Source organism: Phyllostomus hastatus, unplaced genomic scaffold, assembly GCF_019186645.2.
Source record: "Phyllostomus hastatus isolate PE091 unplaced genomic scaffold, TTU_PhHast_1.1 phas_scaffold_501, whole genome shotgun sequence".
Taxonomy (NCBI): Eukaryota; Metazoa; Chordata; class Mammalia; order Chiroptera; family Phyllostomidae; genus Phyllostomus; species Phyllostomus hastatus.
In genome coordinates this window covers 66,589,872-66,606,636 of record NW_025334033.1, presented here as the reverse complement: position 1 = coordinate 66,606,636, position 16,765 = coordinate 66,589,872, and the positions used below count along the sequence as shown (strand labels likewise).

The window sequence follows — 16,765 nt, the reverse complement described above, 5'->3', positions numbered from 1 at the left end:
AGTCATTTTCCTCAAAGTCAGCAGCCGAGACACTGTCAGGAAGGCTGTTATTTAGCACTTTCGTGATGCAGAAGAACGCACAGAGCACTACTGGCACCAAGTAGTGGGAGGTGTGGAGAGGGAAGGATGCCAGACCGAAGAGAATACACAGAAGTCTGCCCAGAAGGTACCCAGCCAGGTGCTATGAAAACCAGAGCCATTTACTAAAGAAGAGAACAGGATACAAGAAACATTCCACACAGGGCAATGACTCCTCAGTCTCCTCCAAAGGAGGCACCTGGGACCTCCACGGTTCTCCCAGTCACCATCAGCTTCCCATTGTATTTTCCTCAATCTCATCGATGGTCTGAAATCTCTTCCCCTTCAAAGGTGATTTTAGTTTTGGGAAAAGCCAGGAGTCACAGGGCACCAAATCTAGGCTGTAGGGGAGCTGAGTCACCTGGTGATTACATGTTTCGTCAAAAAAACTCAGCACAAGACATGATGCATGAGCAGGTGCATTGTCGTGATGAAGGTGCCAATCACCAGTTGCCCATAGCTGCAGCCTTCTGAATCATCCGAAGAGTTTCCACAGAGGAATGTTTAGGCTTAATGCAAAATCCGATGCAGATTTGTTGCTCTACTCAGTCATCTTGAATGTGACGGCCACACAGTACACATGCTCACTCAACGGTGTCTACCACCCCCAATGACTAGTACAGTGAAGGTGCCACTGTGCACACGTGCGCATTCCAGTCCGCTCGCCTTGGCTGCCAGGTTTCATGGATGTCGTGCAAGTCATTTTCATTATAGTAACACTGGCCGAGCTTCTTCCAGACAGACCTCATATACATTGACAGGCAGCTTTTAACACAGAGGCCAGTGGTTAATGGCTGAAAAGTACAGCTTCAGAATGCCCAAGAAGAACCCTCGAACTGCCCAGATGACGGGTTGAAACTGTTCCAGCTCCACTGCCTCTGTAAGTCTCAGCTCCCTATGGGTTACATGCGAGTAGGAGTACTGAGGAACAAGCTTGGTAGTGAACACCGAAGAAAGTGTTACGTCTGTGCTCAGTCAAATAAAAAGCCCAATAAATGCTCTCTGCCATGAGAACATTTTTACTGTGCACTTATCTGCAGAGGAAAAACTACAAGTGTCAAGAAAATAGTGAAAGTCAATCAATGACTGCAAACGTATTTTTTATTTTACTTAACTGCATTTTGCAACTATAGTAAAAGTATGGGGAAAAGGAAACCCACACGTGTCTTCTGAAAGCTCTCCTTCGTCTCTGTCCGATCCCCAGATGAACAGTCCGCAGGCGGAGGGAGTGGCACAGGGACACCTGCGCCGCTCAGCAGGACCTTCTCCTGGGAAAAACGTTGTCCTACCCAGTCCGGCAGCCACTGGCCGGCCAGCCACTGGCGGCTGCCCAGCACTGCAAGTGTGGCTGCTTCCACTGAGGGACTGCATTTTAAATTCCACTTACAGGAGCATTAGACAGCACAGATCTGGAAGGCATCAGTTTGTTCCTTCCTCCTTACCAAATTCGGGTTCCTTAAACGACTCTCTCTAATGCAAATTTAAGCTGTATGATACACTATAAGCGACTGAGATGGATACACCATTAACGCTTTTAAGAAATAAAAAAGTATTCCTTCTCAAAATAATTACAACAATATTTACCTTTTGTGTGTACTCCTAATCTGTAAGATCCAAATGTAAAAATTTTTCCTCCAACATTTTCAATTACAGATTGTGGAAGATTCTGTTAAAACAAATGAGAAAATGGTTGTTTTCCCAGTGGAGCACAAAGAAAATTATTTCAAGTAACACTGTACATTTTAAAAACCCAAGTAAGATTTCAGTGCAAATTTATACAGAGCTCCACAAAATACTGGCCTTCATACATCAATCTAATTTGAAATTCATGCAATTTTCAACTTCTAACACGTGTTCCTTAGTAAAGACCCTTACTTTTTTAGAATTTTGCCAGTTCTGGAAACTGCTCTAAAGAAGACTATAGTAGAGATCACGTGATTACACAGGAGCAATGATTCAGAGATTTTTTACATGGCGAAGAGGCTGCATAAATTATGAATGTTACAATTTAACAAAACATATTCTAATTGCTTAAAAATTATATTATATTCAATGATTATGCCAAATAGCCAACGGTACCTACCTTTAGGCAGCAATTCTCAACCAGTGTGCCACAAGGATTTTTAAAACATGCAGTACCTGGCTACTTAGTCATGAGCACTGATCCCTTTTCCCTTATATAGTCAAATTAAAACATATGCCCTGGCTGGTGTAGCTCAGTGGATTGAGTGCGGGTTGCGAATCAAAGGGTTGCTGGTTCGGTTCCCGGTCGGGGCACATGCCTAGGTTGCAGGCCGGGTCCCCAGTGGGGGTCACGTGGGAGGCAGCCACACACTGATGTTTCTCTCCCTCTCTTTCTCTCTCCCTTCCTCTCTAAAAGTAAATAAATAAAATCTTAAAAAAAAATGAGAGCAGCTAACATGATAGCTGTCCAGTATGAATGTTCTGTCTTGAACCATAACAGAGTTGCATCTTACTGGTCACATGACATAATAAGGTTGCGTCTGATTGGTTAATTCTTGGTACCAGAAATCTTTATATACAAGTATAGGCACCTGATTTTTTAGAAAGTCACTTTTGAGCAAAAAGGGTAGGTAATTACTATTATTATTTTTTGTAAATCAATCAGAATTATATCTATTTCTTATCAGATCAACAAAAAATATTTTTTGGTGTGCCACAGAATTTTAGTAATTAGTTTACGTATACCATGAGGTGAAGGTTGACTATCGCTGCATTAGAGTATAATTTTCCCATATCGAAAGTCACTGTACTTTGAGGCCAGTAATGCTACACAATGGTTTATTCTTAGATTTCCAAAAGACTTTGGTAGAATGATTCTGAGCAGTACTAAACTTACTGATGGTTTTTTAGAGAAGAAACCCAGAAATCAGGAGAAGGGAAAGCATTTAATACATCTTCCTGACCCTGGCACTAGCATTCCACAGTGAGTACTTACTGTCCTTGTTGATAAGGATGATGTCTGCCCAAACAAAAAATAATTTCAACGTGTGCTAAGTCAGTCATTTCTTTTTACCACCTAATACTCGACAGTCAAGTCTTATTCAGTACCAGAGCAGACCACTTTTCCCTTTGCCCTGAAAAAATGGCATCAATGATTCAATTTCAAAAACTCTAAAAATAAATTGTAAAGATTCATGGACTTCCTGTGTTTTAAAAACATATTTAACCATCACTTACAGAAAAGACAATCTATAAGTATAATATTACATTTGTTAGAAGTAGTCAAGGTCAGAAACCACAAAAGACCCCAAATAAACTACGACAAAGAAGGCCGGAATACACAATGGGGTGAAAAGAATCTCTGCGGTAAAAGGAGCTGAGCAAACCGGACAGGTGCATGCAGCAACAACAACAAAACGAAGCCGGGTCGCTTTCCTATACCATACACTAAAATAAACTCCAAACGGACTGAAGACTTACATGTAAGACCTGAAAGCACAAAACTCCGAGAAGAAAACAGGCCGTAATTTCTTTGCCATTCCTTTTAGCAATTTCGGGGGGTAGGTCTTCTCAGGAAATGAAAACTAAGAAATAATAAGCAAATGGGACTACAACAAACTAAAAAGTTTTTGCACAGCAAAGAAAACTATCAACAAAACAAAAAGACAACCCACTGAAATGGAGAAGACACTCACCAATGATCCCTCTGATAAAGGGTTAAGATCCAAAATATACCAGGAACTCACACTATTTAACACCAAAAAACCCCAAACAATCTGATTAAAAAATGGACATATGATCTGAATAGATACTTCTCCAAAAAGGGCATAGAGAAGGCCAACAGAGACACGAAAAGATGCTCGACATCACTAACCACCAGGGGAATGCAAGTTAAAGCCACACCGAGGTATCAGCTCACACCTGTCTTCGCACAAACCGGCAAACCAGAGTAGGCGAGGGCGAGGGCGTGGGCGTGGAGAACAGGGAGCCCCCTGCACTGCTGGGGGGACGCAAACTGCTGCAGCCGATACAGAACACAGTATGCAGGTGCCTCAAAAAATTAAAAACAGAACTACCCCATGACCCACCAACCCTACTTCTGAGTATTTATCCAAAGAAATCCAAAACACTCATTCGAAAATATATGTGCACCCCTATGTTCACTGCAGCGCTATTTACAACAGCCAAGATATGGAAGCAACAAGAGTCCACTAACGCACAAATGGACAAAGATGTGGTAATATATACAACAGAATATTAATCAGCCGTTAAAAAAAAACCAAAAACCAAAAAACCTCTTGCCATTTGCAACCACGTGGATGGACCCAGAGGATATCATGCTAAGTGAAATAAAAAACAAACAACACAGAAACAAACCCATAAATACAGAGAATATCCCAATGGTCACCAGGTGGGATGGGTGTTGAGGGAGCGGAGAAATGGTGGGAGGGATTACCAAGTACAAACCGCCCGTTACCAAACCAGTTGTGGGGATTTCAAGTGCAGCAGAGGGAATACAGGCAACGGTATTGGGGTAGTTATGGATGGTGCCAGGCGTTACTAGACTTTTCAGGGGGAATCACTTCATAACTTAAATAAATGTCTAACTACTCTGCTGTATACCTGAAACTAATATAATATCGAGTGTCAAGTATAAGATAAAAAAATAAATGAAAGACAAAAAAATTAAATAAAAAAATAAAAAGCATTACTGGGGAAGGAAACTTACTAGGCACTCAAGTACCTGAAACAAAACTATCAATGAGACAATACTCGTTTCGCATCAAATAAATTTTAGTTCTAACCTTGTCTAGCTGACTACAATTTTAAACTCAAACTAAATGTCCAAGAAAAAGCCATTAAAACAAAGCAAAGTTTTCCACACAAGGTTAAGGAAACACTAAGTTCAATAAATGACTAAAAATATACTTAAACTTGGACATCTTTAGCTTGGCTCAAAAGAACTTCCTTTCCAAAATCTCATTGTTACCAACTCCATTAATGAGGAATAGGTAATTCAGGGAACTCCAATTTAGAATATTCTACTGCTAAAGTTTTAGTCAGCTACTTGAAATACAAACACACTTTTAAGGGGGGAAAAATTATAAATTCGACTAAAACCAAAAGACTAACTTTTCTTCTACGGTGATATCCTCTCTCAGGTTTTCTTCTACCTTGGTACTTTCCATCAATTTTTCAGCTGTATTAGAGAGTAAATAAATATGCATTTGGTACCACCCCGAAAAAGTGGTAGTGGAAACTATCACTATTTAGGGCTATTTTTTTTTTAATGAGTCAAATGAATTTCACACATGATTCTAAGAACTCATTTCTTTACCAGAAACCTAATCATAGATTCATCAGTTGTGTGTATGATTTTTCATAATTAAGTATTAGAAACTCAAAAATGTTATAAGAAACTAAATATTCACAGTTTCAGTCTAATACCTGAAAACCTAAAAAATGCTCATTGTTGCAGGATTCCTTAAAAGGTAACCAGATTTTCAAATATTTAATAGACATTTAAAAAGCACCTTTCCTGGAGAATATCTGCTATTTCAGTAAAGTATACAAATAACTACTGAATTTCAGCTTTGAAATGATGCAACCAAAAGTACTTACATTAAAAACAAAAAATCACTGAGGTCAGTTTAGACTGTCCTGTTTTCAAAATAACTAGAAACAAAATATCCAGGGTGAGGGCAAAAGTAAGTTTCCATACTGTAAGTTTACAGTATGGAAATTACAACAGGTAATAAATAATAATACAAAAAGAAACTGTTTCACGGAAACAGTTTATTCTTGTATTATTTATTTAATTATTGTATTTTCCTTATGAACTGTAAAACTTTTTGCCCCACCCTATAAATTATTATTAAGACTTTAAATCCATTCAAACAAGAACAGGTTACATAAGACAACTGTTATATTCAGCTGGCAAATTATTTTATATACAAATAAGTCACCTTACCTTGCTTTCACTGATTTCTCGTATCCACTCTTTTACCAGGTTATTTAATTTTCCCAAAATTAAAATCCTGTTGATAGAGAAAATGTCAATCATCAAGTTGTTTGTTATTCCAAATCATTACTTATTAAAATGTATAAATTGTCCCGGCCAGTGTGGCTCAGTGGGCTGAGGGCTGGCCTGCCAACCAAAGGGCCACTAATTTGGTTCCCAGTCAGGGCACAGGCCTGGGCTGCAGGCCAGGTCCCCAGTAGGGGGTGTGAGAGAGGCAACCACACACTGATGTTTCCCTCTCTTTCTCCCTCCCTTCGGGTCTTTGATTGATTGATTGATAGACTGATAGGTAGATAGATAGATGGATGACAGATACGTTTTCCACAGGTGGCTCCCTCCATCTTAAACAGTCTGTAAGGTACCAGAACGAAAGCACACAGCAGGTAGCTATATGTAGGCACCACTACACTGGGTGAGGCAGTCCTCTTTCTCCTGACAATTCTGTACTATAAGAACCAAAAGCATCAGAAATCAAAATTAAAGGAATGAGACTCTATGTAAAAAAAGTTCTAAGTATCACTCTTGTCTGAAACAGACATATTTGGGAGAATAATCCTGACTTTCTAAGTCAAGGATGCCGTAACATTAGTTTGTTACATTAGTAAGAAATTACAAATTTTTATGTATTTACCTGCGCTGCAGCTCCTCTTCCTCTTCAAAAACCCCGAAGGGCTTCAGAGTCTCGATGAGTTTCTGTGTCAGCAGGCAGTCAGTCTCCTTGGGGGCTGCTAAGCTGATAGGAGAGGTGATGCCATAGTGCTTCTGCGGCGGCTGTGTTTGTTGTGATCCCTGCGTTGTAACCGGACTGCAAATGGAATTGGATAAAATTACTACCAAAAAATGTCTGCAATTTTGAAACAAATCGGTATGACTAGAAAAAGTGCTTTACAAAGCACTTTTTATTTCTAAACATAGCTGGCTGACATTCTGTCTTACAATAAAAGCAACCAAAAGCAAGTGACCGAATGAAAACATTGTTATTTCTCCTTCCACTCCAAGGAGTTTAACTTTGTCACTACCTAAGTATCTGAAACTGTAAGTAAGAATCCAGATCAAATATACTGCTGGGGAAAATGCAATCTAGAACAGAAGTAAACTGAGAAGTTTTACTTGTCAAACAGGAGCCAAAATCTGTTACACTGTTATTTCTAAAGCAATGACAAACATACTGCAAAAACACTCCTTTACCAATACAAGAAACTTCCCAAATGGAACTTAACTGACTCACAATGAATAAAACTCATAAATGAACAGGGCATATGACATAAGCATAACCAGTGTGGGGGGACTATACTCACACTAAGCTTGTTGCACATTTTTAGTCGATTTACACTCAAACAATGATGCCAGTCTAAAAATTTTCCATTTTAAAAGAAATACAAATTTTTTATAACTAATAGGATTTTAACTTCACTTGAAATGTTTTAATCCACCTTGTTGAAATACTCTATAATTCAATGGACACGGACTCTTAAAGATTAGTAGCACAACTATTATTTAAAAACTATTAAGTCAAGAAATATACAAAGCCAGGAAGGGGCTCCAGGCAGGGGCTAAAGGAAGTACCTAACACCCAGATCAGTTATTTCTCCCAAATTCTGTTCCTTAATGAATATTTGTTTCACACACACATACACACACACCCCTATTTTACACATACCCCTAGTTTTATTTTAAGTTCTAAATACATTTTTCTTTTTAAAATAAAGTGCAATAATCCATTTACTTAAGCAATTAACATGCCAAATCCAAGATCCTAGGCAGGTAAATCCCATTATGCATTCATTACCTACCCACCGGGCTCTGGTTTATACTGGGACCGCTGGGCTGTGTTTTGTATTTTGTCTTCTGATAATCAATACAGACCTAAGAATGCCAGGAGGCCCATACTGCTTGTTACGGATCAGCCAATGGGCTGCCTACCATCTAATCAATGTTTCCTGATCTAGTTAGAAATTGTCTCAATTTTAAAAGATTTTACAGCAACATTTACTAAGTATCAGATTACCTCTTGCAGCAATTAATTCCTGTCAGAGCACTTCCCCCCACCCCTTCGATCTAGACTGCACAGCTAATTCTCGGAGCTGGGAGTCCACATGGGCACTAAGCACACCTGAAGACTGAAGACCTTACGTTAATATTCTGCTTCTACAATCTATGTAGCGTCTCCTGTGCTTAAAACACACGTTAACTTAAACTTACGTGTAAGTGCATCCACAATGTCTTGGTTAATACATATTTTCATCAATCAACAAATAATTATCAGATTCCTTAAAAATGACATCAAAAAGGTGGCCCTACAGACGAGTCATTTCATAATGTTCCTTCACTCGGTATTCTTAAATAGATTTCAGATAAATTAGGTATTAAATGTAAAAAAGTACCCTTACCACATAGCCTAGAGTAATTACATTCTTTTGCATTGTTCACTGCTTCATAAGTTTCTTCAAGTAGGCTATAGCTCTTCGTTACTACCCCAGAATTATGAATACTTTTACAGGTTAATTCTAACTTGAGTGGAGCCAGAGATGAAAACAAGGGTAAAAGTTCATGCTACACATAATGGTGCAAGCAAAGAGAGCTTTCAAGGCAAGTGTAAAATTGAATTCACGTTTTCTAAACTTCAAATAATAAATCTCTACACTATATACAGTTTTTTGGTTTTTTTGTTGCCGTTTTAAGCAAGTAATATGTTTCTCTGCATTCTTTTCCTTTCTGACGGGTTTAAATTCATTACCAGCTGGATTAGATCTCTGTGGGGTTAAGATTCTTCACTTATAATTTCCAATTTTTTTCTTTCTCAAATATTCCGTTTTTTTTTTCAGTGATACAAAATAAAAGGATTGGAAAGCCTGTCCACTTCAACTACATTACCAAAATATTAGGGTCCAGACTTAGATTTCTAAATTCACATCAAATCTGTTCACTCTAATTTGAAAAACAAATGTTGATGTCTACATTAGTTTCCACATTAACACTCTGATGAGAAAGCAAATCACATGTAAATTACAAGTTTTTATTTACTTTATTAAAAATGCAGTCACATTGAGGATAAACACACATTCATCTGTCCCATCCAGTTCAAGAAAGGACATATATGACATGTTTACTTACATGTTCTACATGCATGTAGAACATATCTGTAATAGAAGTGCACATACAGAACATACCTGGATTAAAGAACACATAAAATAAAAACAAATCACAACCAAACAAAAGAAACACAAGGTACCTGTGACCCCAACATAAACGACTTTATAAAAAGTGGCACAGCACAAAATTCCAGGCTGCCAGATGCTCTGAATTTCCAAAATGTCCCAAGAAGAAACATCAGCCATGAGAGGAAAATAAGTCAGCTGCCAACGAAACAAAAACACGCACTCCAGTCCTGGGCAACCAGAAAGGTTCTCCTCTGCAGACTCTCCCCTGGAGCCATACGCCAGACAGCGGCCAGTCCCAAGAATGCAAACTCTTCCTCCCATTCTTGAACACGTTAGACACCTGCTCGTGTCTATCCCTTTCTAGAGTCATTTTCACCAGTATTTAGTTTTCTTCAGACATTACTCTATTTTAAAAACAAAACTACAATTATGTAAAACAATGTGAAAAAATAAACGGTGTAGCATTGCAGTATGTGTGACTCAAACTTTCTGGTTTTTGATATCAAGAACACGTGTTCTTGCCCTGGCTGGTGCGGCTCAGTGGACTGAGGGCTGGCCTGCAAAACAACCGTCGCTGGTTCAATCCCCAGTCAGGGCACATGCCTGGGTTGCAGGCCAGGTCGCCAGTTGGGGTCAAGTGAGAGGCAACCACACATTGGTGTTTTTCTCCCTTTCTCCTTCCTCCCTCCTGTCCCCCCTCTCTAAAAATAAATAAATAAAATCTTTAAAAAAAAAAAAAGAACACTTGTTCTTTTGAGCAACTGATTTATTTGCATCTCATAAACACGATTTGCATTTACCTTTAGGATACTGCCCAAATTCTTAGAGCAAAACTGGTGTGAATCCAGCAAGTTCTCTACTTCACAAAAACCCAAATATCACTGTATTTCTGTTAGAATAATTTTTGTACCTTAATTTCCTTTTCTGCTTTATGTGTCTATCCTTATTTTTCCTTTTCACCCATCTTTAATGCAAACATCTTGCTAGTTTTTAACATGTGACTAAAACATTCTTGTTTGCAAATCTTATCACCTTCTGGAACAGAGGAGGATATACATACCTACACAAAGAGTACACAAAATTTTGCTTCCTCTCGAAATCGTACAAGATTGCCAAAGACCCCCGTTTTCAAGGGAGAGTGCGGGTATGCAGGGAAGGGTAAGAGGGCGCAGTGTTAAGTACAGGGTCCGGCACAAATAACACTCCCTTTTTTTATTACAAAATCTTTTATTACAAAATCATAAGCACGTAATTCTGTAACATAACAGTATCACACTCAAGCACACCATGTGACATTTTAGGTGAAATGTTCAAATTGAAACTATAAATTAGCCCTGGCTGGTATGGCTCAGTAGGCTGAATGCCAGCCTGTGAACCCAAATGCTGGTTTGGTTCCCAGTCAGGGCACACGCCTGGGCTGCAGGGCCAGCGTATTAGCTGGGGGCGTGTGAGAGGCAACCGATGATGTTTCTCTCCCTCTTTCTCCCTCCTTTAAAGATAAATAGTGTCTTTAAGATAAATAAATAGAACTCTAACTTATTACACCCGTAGTATTACCCTACCAACCACACTCAAGCAGGCATTACATCTGCCGGACACCAAATTTTCAGAGCCCTCCTCTCTCTTAGAACCTGGGGCATTTTCTTGACGACATTTAAGCTATTGTCATCAGGGCAAAGATCACAAAGTTCAAAAAGGACACGTGCCCATTTCTTTTCTCTTTCTTTTTTAAATTTTAACACCACTCTATGTAACAATTCTATTTCAAGTACTCCAGCTGTGACACCTGGCATTTTGGTCCCTCTTCGTCCTTCTGCTCCTTTGCGATGCCAGCCCACCATCCACGCTGCTCCCAAACATATCTTCCCAAAACACAGTTTCCTCAAAACCCTCCACAACTTTTGGTAATGGCATTTAGAACTCCTACTCTCCATTCTGCAGAAACGTGATAAAGTAGAGAGGCCTGTTTTCTCTTCTATTCTGGTTTCACTTCTGCCACCAGTGAAAATTATTCTCGGTAAGTTGGACCCATGGACTTACCAGCGAATTTATTACAACTCTTCTCTAAGCTGCATGGTAAACTGGGAATTTAAAAACTATGACACGTTGTGACGTAAGGAGTTTTCCAAACACAGTAAGTTTTTAAACTAATGCTCATAAAGAGCTCTGTCCTTTCCCAATGATAGGCTAAGACCTGACTCTAATTAGGATATTTGGGTACTTACAAAGAAGAATAGCAACATTTTTGTAAAATTAGCGCAATAGGTTCCTTATTACAGCTATGCATTTGTTTCAAAAGTTTAGGTGTCCAACTTAAACCAGTACGTACACTCTGAAATATCAAGAACCTCTGAGTACAACAATTATAAAGCTAACTTAAATAGTGCAGGTTCCTACGATTTGTGAACTGTAGTTTGGTAGCTATATATCCAAAAAAGTATGATCAATCTTTGGATGTATTATTACTAATAACTATTCCAAGTCAGTGAAGAAAGTATGAAATTCTCAAATGGCTTTGGCTATATACAGTAAAATCTAAATTACAGATGCCATAATACATTTCAAAACATTTAAAAATTACAGAGACATTTCAAAATGTTAAAGGAAATGAACACTATTTTCAGAACCACATTTAAGCAAGAGACAAATCCCAAAAGCCATACACAAAACAGATTTGCCTGTATAAAAATACTCCAACTTTTATGTGGCAAAAATACATCATGGACAAAGGTAAAGCAAATGGTAAATGAGGAAAATACATGCAACCTCTGCCAAAACAGTAACGTTCTATTCTAAATACATAAAGTTCTTAAATCAATCTTCTCTCTCCCTCTCTCTCTCTCTCATACACACACACACACACACACACACACACACACAGAATTTCACTAGAAATCAGGGAAGCAAGTTAAGCTTCCAGGGAAGCAACCATTTTCTGCAAGACTGGAGAAAAACAAAGTTGATGGATAGCTGATAAAAATTAAAAACTTATTATAAACCTCCAATGTTGGCAACAGTGTAAGAAAATGAGCACACCGATCCATCACAATGGAAGTGCACTTGGTGCATCATTTTTAAAAGCAATTTGGCAATATTCATCAAAATTAAAATGTATATATCAGTTTTTTAGTTATTTTATTTATTAGTAGAGAGAAGGGAAGGAGAAAGAGAGGGAGAGAAACACTGATGTCTGAGAGATCCATCCGTCAGTCGCCTCTCTCAAGCCCCCAACTGGGGACCTGGCCCGCAACCCAGGCGTGTGCCTGGGAATTGAACCGGTGACCTCTCAGTTTCCAGGCTGGCACTGAATCCACTAAACCACACCATGAAGGGCCATATATCAATTTTTAAAGTTTATGTCTAGCAAATTTGCTTCTAGCAATCTATCATACAGAAATCCTAGGACACAGAACTCAAACCAAAGGTCCTGAAGTAGTAAGACATAGCCTATTGTAAACCATATTGTAATATATAATATCCTAATCACAAAAATCCTAATTTCTGGCCGCTTCTGGGATAAGTGTGCAATGGATTAGATGACAAGCCAAATATGGACTTGCCCCCAGCACCTGTAGAGCAACAGTAAGCTTAAAATGAGCAGTGTCAGTCCAGGGCTATTTCCTACAGAGGGGGCACACTTGATATTGGCTAATGAATGCTCTCTTGACCTCACAGGTTCTGGAATTTGACCATTTTTCTAAGAATCATACAAAAAAGATATCCCAGGTTACATGGGAACACTGTACACAATGCACTAACAAACTGGAAAGCATCATAATATCCATTTAAGAACTGGCTGATTACAAGAGTATTCTTACAATGTAATACGTGATAAAGAAATGAAGCAGTTACTACATGTAAGTTGCGCAGACAGATACCCGCAATGTCAGGTACACAGCTGTAGAACGTAGTTATGGTAATAGCTAGTATTTACTGGCACACACTCCAGGCAGTGTGTTAAGCACTTCATATTATCCCCACCTGTTCCAAACAACGCCATTAACTCTCCGCATTTTATACAGATGAAGAGAACTAGAGAGAGAAGGAAAGGCTTACCTAAATGCACTGGACTGGGACGTGAACCCTGGCATCTGACTACAATCATAACCTCTGCGTTGAGAAGCTAAAGTGCCTCTATACATCTTTCACAATGCAGAGTTGTAGCTTCAAAAACTGTCTGTCTGTGCTCAGAAACACACCAAGCAGAACTGAGATGGGAAATTTTCACTTTCCATTTTATAATTCTTTTGTTTCAATTTGTTAAATTACTCTTAAAAAGAAACATTGACGATGTCATACAAAAGCTGAAAATCTAATTCTACTATTCACCACTAAATTAAGGTAGTGATAATAAGGAGGTTCAAATCATCCCCTGGCAGAAAGGGACACCAAAGGCTCAATTTAAAACAAGCAGTTTTTTTTTTTATTATGAGCTAAAAACCCAGTTTATGGTAATCAAAACACATTAAGGAAGTTTAATAAAATGAGACTTTAAAAATGAATTTTTCAGTGCAATGCCCTGTGATGACAAATAGCAGCACAAAGCACATCGTGCTGTATTTATTGCTTCAGGAAACTGCTAAGGCGTCCAAGGTGATCAAACTTCATGAATCCAATTCTCCTAAAAGCACCTTTTTCTCATTTAACTTATTTTTTTGCCAAAAAGTATGGTATAATAAACAGCTAAGATGAAGTTTACTGAACTTGTAAATTCGAGCGAAAGACAATGCTAACATCAGGAATACAAAGACAGCCTCTGTTCCCAGTGACAGTGTCAAATCTGGTAGGGATTCAAGATACTTAAACAGCAGATAAATGCAAAGTAAAAGCTTAAAATAAACACTGCAGAAACAAAACTCAGTGCTCTTCAAGAGGAAGAAGTGAAACGGGCGTGTGCTCTAAATGACTCGGGGGGGAGAGGGGCAAGGGGGGTCCAGACGGAGTAATACAAAGGGAAAGGACAACAAATCACCCGCGGTGCTCTCCCAGACAGTAAACGTTTAATGCCTTTTCATCCCAATTTAAACAAAGCTCCTACTACTCATAAATCCCCACCTTCTCATATGGGGCATCTGGTCTGTGCTGTGGCCCATGGTATTAACAGGACTAACTGCCTCAAAACATGTAGCCAGGCAAAAGAAAACACTTTTATCATTTTTTCGTAGTTTTAGTCAGTCGGGTTAAAATTGAAAGCCTGATATTCTTGCAAGCAATCAGATAAATCACAACTTATCCAATGTAACAATCCACAACAGTATAATTTGCTGTTTTGAAGGCCCTCAACTTGAATGTAATATGCCCATTCGGACTAAGCAGAAAAAAAGGACACTGGATAGAAAAGGAATAAGGGATCTCTCTAAGCTATGTGAGTGTATTATTAAATATTAATTCTTAGCAGAAATAGTACAAATCTACTTCACAGTAAGTTTAACATGTTTTAATTTCACTAATAGTTTAGAATCAGTCATATAGCTCAGACAATGCATTTATTTGCTAAGAAACTACTCTAAGGACAGCTAATTCTCCTGCTGCATGATCTGTGTAAGTGGTACTAAATACATTTAGAACCTAATTATGTTCTTAAAATATGTATGACAAGTGGATCACCCAGCCAATATTTAGAAAGCAGAAGCAAAGTTTCAGACACAGTTGAACTAATAGTTTTATACTGAAGGGGAATAAGTTACAATGAATCCCAAGCCCACACTTTGGAAACTCAAGGTTAATTATGCAGGAAAAGGGTAGTGTTATTCAGTTATAACAATGGCCAGGTTATTTTTCCTCCGGGCATTTCCAACTGCCCCTCTGCTCTCCAGAAGGGCTAGCAACAGAACAAAACCAGACAAACCACAGCACTTCTGCATCAATTTGCCAAGAACACTTGAAAATGAAGGTAAGCAAATAGAGAATTTGAAGAAGTATAAGAATATACAAAAAAGGAATAGTCAATATATTAAGACATGGTGTTATACACATTAACTCCAGGAAATGCAATTTAGATGTTTCTGATGGTCAAAATGACAAGAACTCTATTTTTAACCCCAAACTATAAACACTACCATAAACTGCAAGAAGCTGGTTTTCAGACAAAGTATAGAGGGAACATAAATTTTAGAGACAATTCTGGTGCTGGCGCTGGTGTGGCTCCGTGGATTGAGTGCCAGCCTGTGATCAGGAGGGTCGCTGGTTTGATTCCTAGTGAGGGCATGTGCCTGGGTTGCATGTGCCTGGTGAGGGCGTGTGCCTGGTGAGGGCATGTGCCCCCTATATGGGGGGTCGGGAAGCAACTAACCAATGTATCCCTCGCACACAGATGTTTCTCTCCCTCTCTTTCTCCCTCTCTTCCCCTCTCTCTAAAAGTAAATAAAATCTTTAAAAAGAAATAACAAATACCTTTCCCACAGAAGGAAGTGGTCACAAAATGGAGTTTGTGACTGGTAAATCTGTACATGGCTTTAAATAAAACAGTCACTAAAAATACATACTAAGATCTTATGTCGTATAGTATATTATACTTCATGTATACTGTTAACTACATACAGTTACCAATAAAACAATTTTAACATTCCTATGTTCTACACACACACACACACACACACACACACACACACACACACAACATTATGTTGAAAACTAATTCTACCTAAGCTATATAGAGACTCCTACTGAGCTGACCAAACGGCTCCCAGCTAGGCTCACAGGGGACGGTACAGTCCCAGAACGAGAAGGGAACATGGGACTCAGAATTGAATTACGGCCCGATCTACCACTCAGCACCCTTAATTCCTCGGACAAGTGACTACTTGGAGCCTCAATTCAACCATCTTTAAGGAGAACTAATTCCTCCTCCAATGCTGCTGTTCTGCGCACTGTAAACTGATTCTGTGCAATTACTTTGAGGATGCTGAATATTCAAAACATTGAACATACAGAATAAAAGACACGCCTCCCACCCCACCAAAAAATGAGAAACAGCTAAGATTCCAAATGGCCTCCCTTTGCCTGCAAGTAGCTTTTACAAACTCGCCTAGATGCAACTGAAGGTAAAATCTGAGTCTTAACTTACAGGTGGCTTTGTTACCAACGACTGGGATGTTCTAATGAAATATATTTTTTAATGTTTTATTTATTTTTGGAGAGAGGGGAAGGGAGGAAGAGAGGGAGAGGATGCCCCCAACCCAGGCTCGTGCCCTGACAGGGAATCCAATCGGCAACCTTTCAGTTGGCAGGCTGGTGCTCAATCCACTGAGCCACCCCAGCCAGGGCTCAAACCAAATATTTTCAAAAGTTGTATGTTATCAAGCCTTTTGCCTAAGGGATGCTGGGAGTCATGGTGAAAAGGACTAAACAGGCTCATAAATTCACTCAACTCCAATACCTCCCTTCCCAACTTCTCCGTGAGAACGAGTGAACTGAAAGCACGCATGAGGTAAAATGCCACATTTCAAAACCATAACCAAATTCATTACTCAGCAAACAATTCATTACGAAATATCTAAATCCTAAAACCTAAGAAAATCTCTCAAATCTCTCAGAAGTT

The 16,765-nt window shown here is 38.9% G+C and overlaps 1 protein-coding gene across 4 annotated transcripts in view; it reads right to left on the bottom strand.

The window, feature by feature from the left end:
- PAPOLA (poly(A) polymerase alpha) overlaps positions 1-16,765 on the bottom strand; it is a 61,193-nt gene that overhangs the window by 39,251 nt on the left and 5,177 nt on the right. For all 4 annotated transcript variants that reach the window (XM_045823624.1, XM_045823626.1, XM_045823625.1 and 1 more), the window contains exons 2-4: positions 6,696-6,869; positions 6,014-6,080; positions 1,663-1,744 (exon numbers count right to left, since the gene is read on the bottom strand). In XM_045823624.1, coding sequence (XP_045679580.1) covers positions 1,663-1,744; positions 6,014-6,080; positions 6,696-6,869 — 323 coding nt within the window. The remainder of the gene's footprint in view (positions 1-1,662; positions 1,745-6,013; positions 6,081-6,695; positions 6,870-16,765) is intronic.